Source organism: Diabrotica virgifera, chromosome 6 (assembly GCF_917563875.1).
Source record: "Diabrotica virgifera virgifera chromosome 6, PGI_DIABVI_V3a".
In the NCBI taxonomy this organism is placed as follows: domain Eukaryota; kingdom Metazoa; phylum Arthropoda; class Insecta; order Coleoptera; family Chrysomelidae; genus Diabrotica; species Diabrotica virgifera.
In genome coordinates, this window is record NC_065448.1 from 237,210,141 (window position 1) to 237,223,809 (window position 13,669).

The 13,669-nt window shown below is 34.7% G+C and overlaps 1 protein-coding gene across 1 annotated transcript in view; it reads right to left on the minus strand.

The window, feature by feature from the left end:
- LOC126886330 (zinc finger protein 665-like) overlaps positions 1–1,999 on the minus strand; it is a 368,013-nt gene extending 366,014 nt beyond the window's left edge. Inside the window, exon 1 of the mRNA XM_050653202.1 lies at positions 1,582–1,999. Coding sequence (XP_050509159.1) covers positions 1,582–1,849 — 268 coding nt within the window. The 5' untranslated portion in view covers positions 1,850–1,999. The remainder of the gene's footprint in view (positions 1–1,581) is intronic.
- Positions 2,000–13,669: the final 11,670 nt, after the last annotated feature.

Genomic DNA, 13,669 nt, shown 5'->3' on the forward strand with positions numbered 1-13,669 from the left:
ATTGTAACATGATTACACTGGAAAAGGTTGTGGAAATTGCAAACATTTGACATAATCTGGATGCAAGACACTTCCTGTAATGATGCTCCACCTACAGTCGCAACAGAACTAAAGGGACCATTTTGCCAGAGAGCAAGAGGCAAATTAAAAAATAAAATAATAATTCTGCTTGCATCATTTGAAAGTTCAAGTCAAATTATACCCTGTTGGATTATCTGCATTCCTAAAAATTTATTTTTTATTGTTAAACAAAGCTATAAACAAACAGTGTTTGAAGGTTTTGTCGCATGTCTGCACTGCACTGCACCAAGGAAGTCCTACCTAGTTGGTTCTGTTCAGTTTTAATCCTTGGCGTGGTGTGGCCACGCGACAAAACGCTCAAATACTGTTTGTTTATAGCTTTGTTTAACAATAAAAAAATAAATTTTTAGGAATGCAAATAATCCAACAGTGTATAATTTGACTTGAACTTTCAAATGATGCAAGCAGAATTACTATTTTATTTTTTAATCAAAAGTTAAAATGTTTTTTTTGATACGTGGGATCCACATCTATTACCATTAATTCTATGCGTATTTTGGAAGAATTAGTCATTTTAGAGACTCGGGGTGAAGATTTGCAGTCCAGTTCAATATTTTATAAAGTGGCATATTAAGTACAGTGGAACTTCGATTATCCATCAGGGCACCGGACCAAGGGTATGAGGGTATGACGGATAATCGAAAAGACGGTTAACAGAACATTAACAAAACTTAAATGATCAAACGACTAAGTGACACAATCAATGTTCGAATTTGAATCAAATTTAATTATGGTGACACACAGATATTGACTGTAATAATTATTTTGCTGTGCATTTTTATTTTCGGCTTGCGATTCTAAAAATAGAATTCTAAAAGCACGGTATTATTTATCACCTATTTAAATTGAAATTTAATCCAGAGCCCTGAATAAGAACAAAAATTATTTACATAAAAAAATGCGGTGGTGGCATAACTGCACGTGTACATTTCAACGAATTTCGTTTAGCTTATCGCAATGCTCAAACAAAATGAATTGATGACTAAATTTTTACTTATGTAGTCAATATAACTTACTGGCTTGTAGCCGGATAGGCTACCAAAACGAGCACTGAATGCTAGAATGCAAGGAAAGAGACCGGTTGGGAAGCCACGAAAGCGCTGGGAAGACACAGTAAACAGCGACGCACAAGCCCTTTTAGGAGTCCGTGTATGGAGAAGAGCAGCCACAGACAGGCAAGGGTGGAGGCAAAAAATAAAGGAGGCCAAGGCTCAATTTGGGCTGTAGTGCCGTAGAAGAAGAAGAAGTCAATATAACTTATGTAGGTATGGACCCTGACGGTTAACAGAGAGACGGATAATCGAGGTTCCACTGTATAAGCTTCAAACAAAAATAAAAAAAAATTAAGAAATGTATACCATTAAATTTTGCTGCTGTGGTGCATTGTAGTCCAATACTAAAGATGATTCACTTTTTAGTATTTCCAGACTTGATTATAGTGAAATATGACATTCATAACTTAAGATACTTAAAAATAAAGAAAAGAAATGAGTTTCATACCAACGCTACACTCCTCCAGTTCTTTTTTTATTTCAAGTTTAATTTCATTAGAAACATCTTCTAATACATGGTCTTCTATTTTAATATCCTCTGAATCTGAACTGTCTGAACAATACCCATCTAATACAGATTCCTGTCCATAACTGCTTTCATCTAGTTCTGATTTAACTTCTATATTGTTATATTTCTGTAGAGAATCTCCTTCATCTTTAATACCTGTTAATATTTCTTGATTTCTAGAATCCTTAATATTTTCATTGCATTCCATATTAAATAACTTTAGTATTAACTAACATGTAACTAACGGAGTCGGAGTCACAGAATAAATAACCACATGGTTATAAGGTTATATATTATTCTGTGACGGAGTCTACTGAGAAAAATTGAAAAACAAAGTTTCTCTTTCATTCATCATTTAACCTATAACAATTTGACAGCTGACAGTTCTTCTTCTTCTCTTCATTTGAATGGCCTTAGCTGCCAGGGCTATCCGGCCAGGATCCGTGAATATAGACTTGAATATTCAAGAGCCGTACCTGAGGTACATCTGGGCTTAAGCTCATAGCTCCTGAATCTGAAATAATTAAGAGATAAAAAAAAACTTTGTAATTGTTTATAAGTTCCATAACTAAAGTTCTACTATTAATGGTCTAGTTCTAGTACTACCACGCAAAACCGCACTAAGCACAAAGCACATGCATTGCAAGCAAGCATAAAGTCATAAAGTTTTTAAGCAAGCTACACACGAGTCATTGTTGATGTTAAAAACTTTTGCACTGCGATTAATGTCTTTGAGTTTAAATTTTTAAACAACACATCAGTTAATGTCGGATCACCTTCTAGTTCCCTTCTAAGCAACTGGGACTCTCTTTGGAACCTAGTACATTCCAATAAAACATGTTGTAAAGTTCCTACACTGCCACATAAACACTGGTTTGAATTCACTACCTTCAATCTAAATAAATGTACAGGAACACTACAATGTCCACTTCTCATACGACACATTTGTGTGATTATACCTCTCCCCAGGTTGGGAAATTTTGTAAACCATGCCTTTTTATATGGAACTGTAACTTGTGAGCAATAAGTAATTCCTTTTGCCTGTCCTATTTGTTGGAATCGATTTTCCCAACCAATCCATAGGTTTTCTTTATATTTAATTTGAAAATCTTTAAAGGAGGCCTTTGGTTCTTCACTAATGGGCAGCTTTCTTCCAAGATTCGCAAGATGGTCAGCTCTATCATTCCCAATAATTCCAGTGTGACTTGGAATCCATGCAAATTTAATTTCTCTATGTTGTTCATCAAATTCACATAGTTTTTGTTTTAGTTGGAGAGTTTGTGAGTCTATTGCCGCCTTGTAGCTTGATCTTGTGATTTTTTCTAGAGCACTCTTAGAATCACTACAGATGAGGCACTTTGTAAAATTATTCTGTTGGATTAACTCTAATGCTTTTTTAATGGCAAATACTTCTGCTTCAGCTGACAGTTTTTTCGGACCATCTTCTTCTTTTTTCTTTGTGTAACTCGTTAGTCGTCATTAGTACGGCCATAGCCAAGTTAGAAAAAGAAGCAATAAAACTTGGGAAAGGATCACAACAAGAACAACTGACCCCGTTGGATTCAAGGCTACAACTAACACAACCACACCGAGGAAAGGAATTATCTTCTAATACATGAATATCCTCGTTAAAGGAGAGATTTGAACTGATGGAAAACCATAGTGAAGGTTTTAAATTTCTCTATGATATTGCTAGCTTAGGAAAAGCATGGAGTGAATCAGAGTTGAAGAAAGCCTGCAAACACCTTGAAACAGTTTTGAGCGGTGGTGATGGAGATGACAACCAGAGTTGCCAGATGCGATTTTCTAAATCCCCCACTTTTAAACTGAAATTCCCCCAAATTGAAGCTCAAATACCCCAAATTTAAAGTTTTGCCGCCACGACTGGATTCTGACTGATGCGCATGCGCAGTTCGTAGAATTCAAAATTCAAATGTCAATATGATGTCAATTGTCAATGTCATTTCAGCCCTCAGGGAAGGGATTGTTTGTTGTTTTTGTTTTGATTTTAATATATTTTTATAATTTGATTAATAACAATAATATTGTTAACATTATATTGATATCAAACTAGCTGATTACCATTATATTATATGGTCAATGCTTCACACCATATCAGCTTGATACATTACATTATAAAGCTCAAAAACAGAAATTGAATGGTTAATTACAAAAAACATAAATTTTTCAGTTAATATATTTAAATATGAACCCTCGGAAATAATTTAAATAGTAAGTGTTTTACATGCATGGCATGGCTAATAAGTCGGTTCGGTAAACTCAGACACAACTGGCAAAAACAACAAAATGACCTACTAAAATCACTAGCCAGTTCTGTATGAGTTTAGCGAACAGACTTTAACTGTTCTATGATTTACACATGATGAGCGAGCAGGGTGCTTATTTCTAAAAAAGAAAATTTCTATTTTCATTTATATGTACATTTTACACCATCATTTCATTTTATATCTTATTAGCCATGCAATGCATGTAAAACGTAGAGGTAGACCAATCCATGATTTTTGAATTTTAGTAGTCAAATGTATAGAGAACAGTAAACCAAAATTATACTATTTATCAACAGAGGGCGCTAAAATAATTCATAGGTTCCATAATCTTCGATTATATGATAGTACAATAATATGCAGTTCTATTCTAATGTTCTATGTATATTCACAAATTTAATTGACCATGACCCCCTAAAATCCCCCACAATTTTTTTTTACCCCCAAAAAATCCCCCAGCCATTACAGCTTAAAAAAATTCACCCAGACGCTTTCAAATTACCCCAAAAATGGGGGGAAATACCCCAATCTGGCAACTCTGTGACAAACCAAAAGAATATGACATTAACCGAGATGAGCTGTTTGATGAGCTTCAAATCTTTGGACCAATGCTGCCCCCTAGCAAGTCACCCAGCTGGAGCGTTGTCTTTTATAACCAAACGTGGTTATGTGGATACTTTTCCAAATATTTTTGTAGCATTGAGAATCTTGTTAACGCTGCCAGTATCCGCGGCCAGTGGCGAAAGAAGTTTTTCCAAATTAAAACTGATAAAAACTTACCTAGCTACGATCAAATTTGAGCCAAGAACACTTAATGTCCACTTTACATCAACAATAATTGAACAAGAAATTGACCAAGTTATTCAAGGCCAAATTTGACGAGTACAAAATGTATGGTTTGTACAAGAAAATGAAGGAATTTGATGAAATAGAACAATTGGATATGTTTTATTTTGTCAATTTTCTTTATTTTCTTTTTATTCACGGCAAAATTATGTGTTTTGTATAAGTCAAATTTGACCTTGAAGAACTTAGTCAATTTCTTATTCAATTTATTGTTGATGTAAAGTGGACATAAGTGGTCTAGCAACCTTGGCGATTGAAAATGATGCCCTAAATGAAATGGAAACGGACATTCTACTGCAAGAGTTTTCAAAATTAAAAGCCAGACGAATTCCTTTTTAACTGCAACATTGAGTATCTTAATTGTAATTATTAGGCCCGGTCTTTTCATCTCCGAATAACTATTTATTAGGAAGTTTTTTTTTTTATTTATTTAAATTAACGTGCATGTGACATCTATGGCCATTAGCACGAGTTACAGTTTACATGGTAATATTATAAATTACAAATTATAAATATATAGTTAACATTAGTAGTAGTTAACATAAGTAAAAAAAGATCAGTTAACAATAATTATATTTTGTTTAACAGTTGATTCTTCTCGAGGAATTTGATAACCTTGTTGATTTGGTCTGTACTGTTGAGGACATCTTTGAAGTTAGGACTAATACCAAGCTGTTGGCGTTACGGGTATATCCTATACGCAGTCTTCGTAAGATTGCCATGTTTTTCCGAGATAAACTAGGGCAGGTAAATAGGTTCACTGAGGGCTTAATTTTATGCAGCACTGAAGTAATTTTATTCCAGTGAATTTGCCAGGTGGATAGAGTGTGCTTCTTCAGTCTGGCTTTTAGATCATTACAGATTTGTACATTAAGTATGGTATCCATCGATGATGCAGCTTTTTTGGCAAGGCAATCGGCTTTTTCGTTACCACTAATGCCAACATGGGATGGTACCCATAATAAAGTGATTTTTGTATTATTTTTAGAAAAGATCGGTATCATTGGTGTTGGAGGTACATGAATTATTGGATGAAAGGCTTGCAACTTCGTCAGCGTCTACGGGGTTTAATGTGATCTTAAGCTTTTTAGATAATCTTGTAATTCGATTTTTAAGCGATCTATCAGATACAGCTTGATATATTTGCGTAAGGTCTTCTAAAAAAGACTTAATGTTGGTGGTAAAGTTATGAGCTTCTTTGAGAGGATCACTGCTACCAAAGGAATTTTCCAGGAAGGCAATAAGCTGTAATGCTGTCAAAGAAAATCTCTCTGGGTTAGCACTAATTAATTGTTCAATAGTTGATTGAGCAGAGGGAGTAATTTTACCAAGTTCTTTGTCATCAGTTTTTAATTTCTTTTTAGGAGTTGCAAAGGCTGTGGGAGATTTATCATTTATAGGGTTTAAGTCTGGGGGGTTATCAGTAACCGATAAAGTGGGTGATTCGAGACTTGTGTCGGTAGAATAAGTTCTTTTGATGCAAGGATTTGAAGGTAAGGACACTGACATTAGAGACTGTTCATTTGGAATTATTAAGTCGTTATTAGTTGGATTGATTTCTTCTTTTGAGGAGGAGGAAGGACGAGACATAGTAGAAGGAGTTTCAAATGGGATTAGGCTAGAAGTTGTATTTTGAGAAAGATTGGTAGATATTTCTTGAGGGTTAGAATAGGAGTCTGCAGTGTGTCCAGATTGTTTACATAAGAAACATTCAAGTTTATCCGAAGTAATAAAGATTCTATTATTGTTATTTTCATGCGATATTAAAATTGAGGTATTTAGTTCAAAGTTTTCTTTATCCGGTATAATATAGATAGAGCGTCTAAAACTGAAAATGTGAGCGTATTCGTCCTCAGGTGAGCCGCATCGGATAAAAGAGATAGGAGAAGCAAGTTGTAATCGAAGTTCTTCTTTAAGTGCTTGCTCTATGAGTGAATTCGGGATCGAAGGGCTCACGTTGGACAGTAGTAGCCTCTTTGCAGGTGTAATAAGTCTGCGAATAGATACTGTTTGATTTCTAACAGTAATGGTCGGATAATTTTGCAGAAGATTATCCACTACGGATAAGGAAGAAAGATATATGCATATACGCTGGTTAGAAATTCGTGAAGCAAAGGTTATTTCTTTAGGGGTAACAATTTCGCCGATTGCCTTGATGTATTCAAATAGCACGACGTCAGGAAGAGCGTTCATAACGATGGCGATACTTCTACTGGGACATGATATTGCTGTTGTAGGTTTTTTTGGTGTGATTTTTGTTACTGCGGCGAAGCTGGGTTGTACTGTTTGTGATGATGTTTGAGATGATGTTGATGCCATAATTTGATTTTAATATTCTGGATGCCAAAATATTAAATATGTATGGCCAGTAAGAACTGGCCTAATTTTTTGGTTGTCGATATTTGCTGTTAATTAAAAATCGCCTTACCAGTATTTTTGTTGGTAAACACAGCACATTAACTAACTAGTTTTTATATGATACACAATTAGCAGAGACGATAAGCGAGGAGTACTTTACTCGTTGTCTTCTGAAATGGGTATCAATTAGGAAGTTTATCCGGCAGATTACATGTAAATCTGTCAAATAAACCACCGAATAACTTTTATTCGGAGGTGAAAAGACCGGGCCTTAGGCTATTATTTTTTAATTTGAATTGTCTGTAATGCAACCTGACGTTTAACAATGACTTGTACACACAATATTGATTGTAGACGATTTTGTGTTTTCCATCATACATCACATAACTTTGTAATGTATCGTAATTGTAGTCTACAATGTGTCACTGTATTTGTAAATGAACACTGGTAAATAAACATAAACTCTGGTTTGTCAGCTATTTTTTTTCTCCTAATTTGTTCCCCTTTGTTTACTATTTAGGTACAAGGTATGTGACGTTTAACCGTTCTACGGTGTAGTGTATGACAGTTTATCGGGGGGGGGGGGCGCCAAAACTACTGTTTGCTTACACTATAAAATTAGCTAGGGCCGGCCTTGTACATGGTTTTCTATTTTATCCTTTGAATCTGATCAATATACCCATCTAATACGGATTCTTGCCAACAACTGCTTTCAAAGTGGCATTCCTCTAAAACGAGGAAGACGAAAAGTCTCAGATACAAAGTTTACTACAATCAGTGCCGGTTTATCCACTGGGCGCTTGGGGCGGGCGCCCATGGGCCCGTCGAGGACAGACCTATGATAATGCCACAAATATGTCAGGTCGTTACACAGGGCTTCAAGCAAGAATACCAGCATTACCATCAACCGATATTTACGTCCCATGTGCGAATCATTCTTTAAATCTAGCAGTGAATTTTGCATGTCAATCCTGCTTGGAAGCAACTGGGTATTTCAACACTTTTTTTTTCGGCTTCTCCTCAAAGGTGGAATTTACTGAAAGAAAGCGGCAAATGTTGTGTAGAAAGATTAATTGAAACTAGATGGTCCGCCCGATTTGACGCTGTAAATTCATTACTTAAAAACTATGGATCCATCAAACATATTTTTTTCCACTTAAGCAATAATAGAGATGAAAAATCAGTAGTTTATGAATCCAAGGCACTGCACAATAAAATGGATACCTTTGAGACAGCTCTATTGACATTGATTTGGGCAAGAATTTTGGAACGAGTGAATGCAACAAGGAAAACGTTAGAAACTGTGGACTTGAACGTGTCAATTGGAGCAAAATTAATGGCATCTCTTTTGAGCTTTGTTGAAGACGTAAGAAATAAGTTTAGCGAAATTGAACAAGAAGCGAAAACTTTCTTTTTCGAAGGCGAGGATATCTCAAACACCTACTATACAACTGACCTTCAAAGAATAAAGAAAAAAAAAACATTTTTCGATGAAACAGGTGAAAGTCAAGCAATTTTAAAGGAGCAAGAGAGATTCAAAATTGAAGTGTTTAATGTTATATGCGACAATATTCCTCAACATCTTTTAAAGAGAATTGAATGCTACAAGGATGTTACATCAGCTTTTAAATGTTTTTTACTCTAGATAAAGAAGAAGTCAAGACGTCAATTAATATACTTTATGCGAGAAATATAAAAACAATGTTGATGAAACCAAAGAGAACTTGCATAATGAAATTACCTACCGTATTTTGTAACGTTATGCCAAAATTTGAATAAACATACAATTTATGAAAAATTTGATTCTTCTAGGATGTAAAGGCAACTTTTCCCAATATTTTAACTTTACTGCAAATTTATTTGACGATACCAATTTGTATGCGTCAGTTCAAACTTTAAAAAGAATAAAAACATATTTAAGGTCAAATTTGGGTCCAGAAAACCTAGACGCATTATCATTATTGTATATAGAGAATGAAGAACTGGTGAAATAAAACTGAATTGTGATAATATTATAATATGGCAGTTTGCGAATGCCAAGTCAAGAAAAAATGTGATCTAATTTTTGTCTTTATGTATTTTTTAGAATGTTTTTTTGTTTGTCATGTGTTGTTTTGTGGAACTTTCTGTTTTTTATTATATTTTTAAATGTATTTTTTTGATTATTTTTTACGTTTGCTATTCTTCTTGCTTGTTTAAAAAAATATTTTATGGATTTTACAATAAACCTTTATAGTTAGTGCATGTGTTTTCTTGTTAAAAAACTGACAACGAATAGCAAAGAAGGGGCCCCTAAACCTCCAGCGCACAGGGCCCGAAATAAGGTTAAACCGGCACTGACTACAATTTAAAATAATTGAAATAAAAATAATAAACAATATTTCCAATCTAAGACTTTTCCTTAAAAGAAACTGCTTTATGGCTGCATCCTGAATCTCCGGTTTTCAAAACTTATAAGCAAGGAGGCGACGAATGTAGAAGAAAGCAGAAAGGACACGGTCACGTATCTACTTTCTTTTCGTCTAGGAAAAAGGGGAAAGGCAGTTTTTGTTTTTATTTGATTCAGAGTTGGACCACCTTCTCCAGATAGCTATTTCTGCCTCTCATTGGAGCTATGCAGTCATGCACCACTCTGAATCAAACACCCTATTTAACAGACTGCCGTATTTAAGGGAAATTACCGCGAATGCGGTAAAAAAAAAACTAATTGACTGGCGCCCAAGAGAAGACAAACGCAGCAGAGGACGACCACCAACACGCTGGATGGACGACATTAAACGAATATCCAAGAAATGGCAACAAGACGGAAGCTAGGACAAATAATCCCGGACAAAAAATCCCCACAAATTATCCCTGGACAAAAAATCCCCGGACAAAAAATCCCCACAAAAAATCCCGGACAAATAATTCCCACAAAATTTTTTGGACAAAATATCCCCACAAAAAATCCCGGACAAAAAATGCCCAAGAAATATTTGCTGTCGAATAGTTGTCTAAAAGTTTTCCCGAAATTTTTAGCCCAATAAATGACTGTTTTGGAGTGTAATTTTCAGGGGCAACTCCGAATTGCATGAAAATTTGGATTTAGGTTCTACTTACCCTAAACTTCAAAGTTGAAACTGTACCGTTGGTTGCTTTTACTTGGGGGGTGACAGTCACCCCTTCTCGGGGGGTGAAAAACTCGTGTTTAAAATAAGCCCGGAAATGGATAAACTGACAGATTATAAGTAACTTACGTTCTTTAAAGTTTTTTAACTAAGTCAATACTTTTCGAGTTATTCGCGATTGAAAATGTTGATTTTTCGACAAAAAAACTACGTTTTCAGACCGTTTTTCGCAAATAACTCAAAAAGTAAATATTTTATCGAAAAAAATATTCTTAGCAAAAGTGTAGCCTAATAAAAAACGAAATAAATGGTGTATCAATAAAGTCTATAATTTGAGTAAAAGCAAAGTTGTAGCTCATGAAAAATACGTTCATATTCGTCTGATTCCAAATCGAATAATTCAACTCGAAATCACCGGAAAATTAAGCACTTTCCGGGAAAAGCTTATTAACATTTTTAAAGTATCTAAAAAAAGCTTTATATTTATTTTTTACAAAAGTTTCTAGCATCACAAATAAGCGAGTTACACTGAAAAAAAAAAGTTAGCCCCTTTTTTTGGTAAAAAAATATCGTGAAATCCTCCCTCTAATTAGCACCCTAAATAAAATTAATCGTTACCGCTTTACCATTTATTTTAACTGTATGTGTATTGTTTAAATGATCTGTAAGTTTGATTGGTTTGAAGTGCTTATTTTTAAAAAAATTTGGTTTTATATTAAAAAAAACTTTCTAAAAATTTTTTAAAAATTTCTTTCTTTCAAAATAACTCAAAAAGTATTAGTGATAAGAAAAATCTTAAAGAGTAAAAAAATGTAGGTTTTTCTATTATAAATATGCTAGTTTCATTTTGTTTTTCCGTAAGACAAAAATTGGTTAAGATATGGCTGTTCAAAATTTGCATACACTCGTGATTAGTGACCCGTTGAAGCTTTTTCAACTATAACCCTTTCAAAAATAAGCACTTTAAACCGGTGAGACTGACATATCATATAAAAAATAGACAAGTAAGTAAATTGTTTGTAAAGCGGTAGCGATTAATTTCATTTGGGGAGCTAGACACGGAGAGATTTTCATGATTTTTTTACAAAAAAAAGAGGGTCAACTTTACTTTGAGCGTAACTCGCTTATTTTTAATGCTACAAACATTTATAAACAATCAAAATAAAGCTTTTTAGAAACACTTTAAAAAAGTTTGAATGAGTTTTTCCCGAAAAGTGCTTAATTTTTCGGTAATTTCACCTTGAAATATTCGTTTTGGAATTAGACGAATAAGAACGTATTTTTCATAAGCTACAACTTTGTTTTTACTCAATTGATAGACTTTACTGATACACCATTTTTTTCGGTTTTTTATAGGCTACACTTTTGCTAAGGATATTTTTATCGATGAAATATTTACTTTTTGAGTTATTTGAGAAAAACCGTCTAAAAACGTAGTTTTTTTTGTCGAAAAATAAACATTTTCAATCGGAAATAACTCGAAAAGTATTGAATTAAATAAAAAATTCTATAGAAGAAAAGTTGCTTAAAATCAGTAAATTTATCCATTTCCGGTCTTACCTTGAACGTATGTTTTTTCACCCCCGAGAAGGGGTGACTGTCACCCCCCAAGTAAAGGCAACCGATGGCACAATTTCAACTGTGAAGTGGAGGGTAAGTAGAACCTAAATTAAAATTTTCATGCAATTCGGAGTTGCCCCTGAAAATTACACGGTATCGCCGTATTTCCCGTTCATTTACTGGGCTATTTAGCAAATTTCGAATTCCAATTCCATGCTGAAAACTTTAAATTATACATGACAAAAAGTGTGAGTTTTTTTAAAAATCGTGGAAAATATGGGGAATGAGCTAAGGCCCCGTTTTCATGACAAGCGCTTAACGCTCATTTTGATAATGCGCGATTACAACTACATAGATACATTTTACTTGAGACCTTAATGACCTTGAGGTCTTAATGACCTAAAACGCGCGTTAGCATGTGAACGGTCTTCAGTAAACTGTATGTAGTTGTAATCGCGCGTTCTTAAAACGCGCGTTAAGCGCCTGTCATGAAAATGGGGCCTTAACTCGTTCCCCATATCTTCCACGATTTTTGAGAAACTCACACTCTTTTGTTATGTAAAATTTGAAGTTTTCAGCAAGGAATTGGAATTCGAAATTTGTTAAAATTTCGGGAAAACTTTTAGACAACTATTCGGCAGCAAATATTTCTTGGGGATTTTTTGTCCGGGATTTTTTGTGGGGATATTTTGTCCAAAAAATTTTGTGGGGATTATTTGTCCGGGATTTTTTGTGGGGATTTTTTGTCCAGGGATTTTTTGTCCGGGAATAATTTGTGGGGATTTTTTGTCCGGGGATTATTTGTCCGGACCCCACAAGACGTACAGAACCATAGAGAGTTGGGAAAAATGGGAGAGACCTATGTCCAGCAGTGGACAGAAGAGGTTGCATGATGATGACCGCGAATGCAATAATTCCACTTTTGAGACGCAAATCAAAATCTAGAATCGAACGGACGTGTGTTTGGGATAATAAAAAAAATCGAATTAAAGAGACGCTTTAATACATACTTTACATAAGGCGACCAACTATTTTTTGTTCAAAAAGAGTACACTTTGCAAGTACAGTGGACTCTCTCTATAACGAACACGGATATTACGAGGTTTCGCTTATAACGGAGGTACATTAGGTGTCCCATGAAATTCCTATTGAACTATAACCCTCTATAACGAGGAACATTTGGTTATAACGAGGAATATTTGGTTATAACGAGGAAAAATGAAACCGAAGAATATGTTTTTTACCTGTTTTTAGGGCAGTAATGGCTATAAATAAACACCCCAACTGGCTGTATATAGAAATTCCTAACATCTGTGCGTTATTATCGAGGCAAGTGCTGTAATATGCTTCGCCGCCTGCAATAAACTTCTTCCTGTGTATCGACCGATATTATGATTATTGCAGGAAATTTACAATTTACGATGGCGAGGTCTCATTGTTCACCATCGACCCCTAATAAACTACGTTCTTCTTCTTAAAGTTCCATCTCCTAGCGGAGGTTGGATATCATAATGGCTATGGTCACTTTGTTGGCTGCTGCTCTGAACAGCTGTAATGAACTACAGTTAAACCATTCTCTAAGGTTCCTCAGCCAGGAGATGCGTCTTCTTCCTTGGATCCTTCCTTGCATAATAACTCTCAGCAGCTCATATTTCTCTCCTCTGGTAATGTGACCCAAATATTCTAGTTTTCTTGTTTTTATACTGTTCATAATTTCTAACTCCTTATTTAAACGTCGTAGCACTTCAACATTGGTAATCCTTTGAACCCACTGAATTTTCAACATTCTTCTGTAACACCACATTTCGAACGCTTCTATTTTCCTTATGTGTTGCCTTTTCAATGTCCAAGCTTCCATTCCGTATAGTAATA